The sequence below is a fragment of the Cibotium barometz genome, chromosome 43 (assembly GCF_041138505.1).
Source record: "Cibotium barometz isolate CiBa-2024 chromosome 43, ASM4113850v1, whole genome shotgun sequence".
In the NCBI taxonomy this organism is placed as follows: domain Eukaryota; kingdom Viridiplantae; phylum Streptophyta; class Polypodiopsida; order Cyatheales; family Cibotiaceae; genus Cibotium; species Cibotium barometz.
In genome coordinates, this window is record NC_141088.1 from 4,272,148 (window position 1) to 4,274,127 (window position 1,980).

The 1,980-nt window shown below is 53.2% G+C and overlaps 1 protein-coding gene across 1 annotated transcript; it reads left to right on the forward strand.

Moving 5' to 3' along the window:
• The first annotated feature begins 207 nt into the window (after positions 1-207).
• On the forward strand, positions 208-1,552 carry LOC147613438 (protein PHOSPHATE-INDUCED 1 homolog). The gene has a single exon (XM_086781374.1). It carries the CDS (start codon positions 333-335, stop codon positions 1,329-1,331), a length of 999 nt encoding a protein of 332 aa, XP_086637500.1. The 5' UTR covers positions 208-332; the 3' UTR covers positions 1,332-1,552.
• The last annotated feature ends 428 nt before the right edge of the window (positions 1,553-1,980 follow it).

The window sequence follows — 1,980 nt, forward strand, 5'->3', positions numbered from 1 at the left end:
GTCAAAGGGGTTGGTAAATAAACAGCACACGGTGTAGCCGCGTCGGAGATCTGGGATCTGCGATGTTGTTGAAGTGCGAGGTGGTGAGCTGGCTGGCCGCGTTGTACAGTTAGGGCTTTGAAAGTTCTCGTGAGGTGGTCTCTTCTTTGAAAGTTCGTCGAGCTTTCCACACCGGGCACCCCCTTTTATAACAGCCTTCCGCTTGCTGCCCTAGTGTCACACTCTCTCTCCACTCTAGCTAGCAATATCTCTCTCTCTCTCTCTCTCTCTCACTGCGCCATCCATCTCCATCTCTTCACAAGGCGCTCTCTAACTTCACAAACCTGCGCCGGATGGCTCAAGCCTTCCCCTCTCCGCCGACGTCCCCCTTCCAACCGTTGCTCCTTTGCATGCTCGCCCTCACCAGCTGCTGTTGGATTGCCGCTGCTGCCAGACCGTTACTGCACCCATCTTCACGCATGCTTACCCTGGTCCCCTCCCCAGCCACGACCCTCTCTTACCACGGTGGTCCTCTCCTAACCAGCCCCGCCCTTCGCCTGCACCTCCTCTGGTACGGCGCCTTCCCCGCCTCCCAGCAGGCCGTTATCACCGACTTCATCTCCTCCTTTCAAGCCAAGAAAAAAGGTGGCGCACCGTCCGTGGCTACTTGGTGGAAGATCGCCCGCCGCTACAAGGACTCCTCCCATGCGGACGCTGCCGCCCGCATCAAGCTGGGCGTCGTCTCCTCGGACCTCTCCTACCGCATGGGCAAGAACCTCACCAAGTCCGACATTGCGTCACTGGTGGAGCGGTCCGTCGCCGGCGGCACACTTCCGAAGCCCACGCGCTCCGGCGATTCCGTCTACGTTGTCTTCACTGCTGACGACGTTCTGGTGGAGGACTTTTGCATGAACTCGTGCGGCTTCCACAGCGCGGCCTCCTCGGCGTCGCTGCCTTTCATATGGGTCGGCAATGCGGCCACGCAGTGCCCGGGCTTCTGCGCCTGGCCCTATGCCGTGACAGAGTTTGGGCCCCCTGGCCCCCCTCTGCTACCGCCCAATGGGGAGGCGGCCACGGACGGAATGGTCATCAACTTTGCCACGCTGCTGGCGGGCACCGTCACCAACCCCTTCGACTCCGGCTACTTCCAGGGCGACGCCGCCGTTCCGCTGGAAGCGGCAAGCGCCTGTGAAGGCCGATTCGGCAAGGGCAGCTACCCCGGCTACCCGGGCAAGCTCCTGGTGGACCAGGTCTCCGGCGCCAGCTACAACGCGCTCGGCGTCAACGAGCGCAAATTCCTGCTGCCAGCCTTGTGGAATCCCGTCACGCGTGCCTGCCAGCCCCCCGTGTAATCATTAAAAAAGGAGTGTTGTACAGAGACCACCAACCCACTATAGCTAATTTAGGCTACACAAGATTTCAATTCCATACATTCGTTATATTACTTAATGAACATATAGATACATGAACACTTTTATTCATCCTAGACACACACACACGCACGCGCGCACACACACACACACAACGGAATACACCCAAAAGTTTTTTTTTAATTAAAAAAATTTAATAAAAATCCATCTTGCCAATCTTACAAAAATTCCATTGCTCCATATATGGAATATACCCATTCTACTATCATGCTTTGTCCATCCAACCAATATAAACATATATATTGTCAATCCATTGCTCTTGTGTTGTAGAGCTCAACGTTTGTGTTTTCAAACTTTGGGAAAGACATTAGTGATATAGAAAGAGACCGCGTTAACAAAATCAAAATTTTGGCACACTTGGCAAGGACTTCCAACAACTGGTCACAAAATTAGAATAGAAGTAGATCGAAATTTGCTAGCACTACAAGTTTATATGGCTAAATCTATAGATCTGTGACTAATTCCATGATGTAGAGCTTTCTATGAAATGAGCACAACATTGGCTATGTTCCAAGGTGTAAGGTGCCTAAAAACCCAAGTATACACTTAGGGAAAGCCCACAAGACAAGGT

What these genes read in the sequence shown, in the direction of transcription:
- LOC147613438 (XM_086781374.1), top strand. Translation starts at nt 333, where the DNA reads ATGGCTCAAGCCTTCCCCTCTCCGCCGACGTCCCCCTTCCAACCGTTG.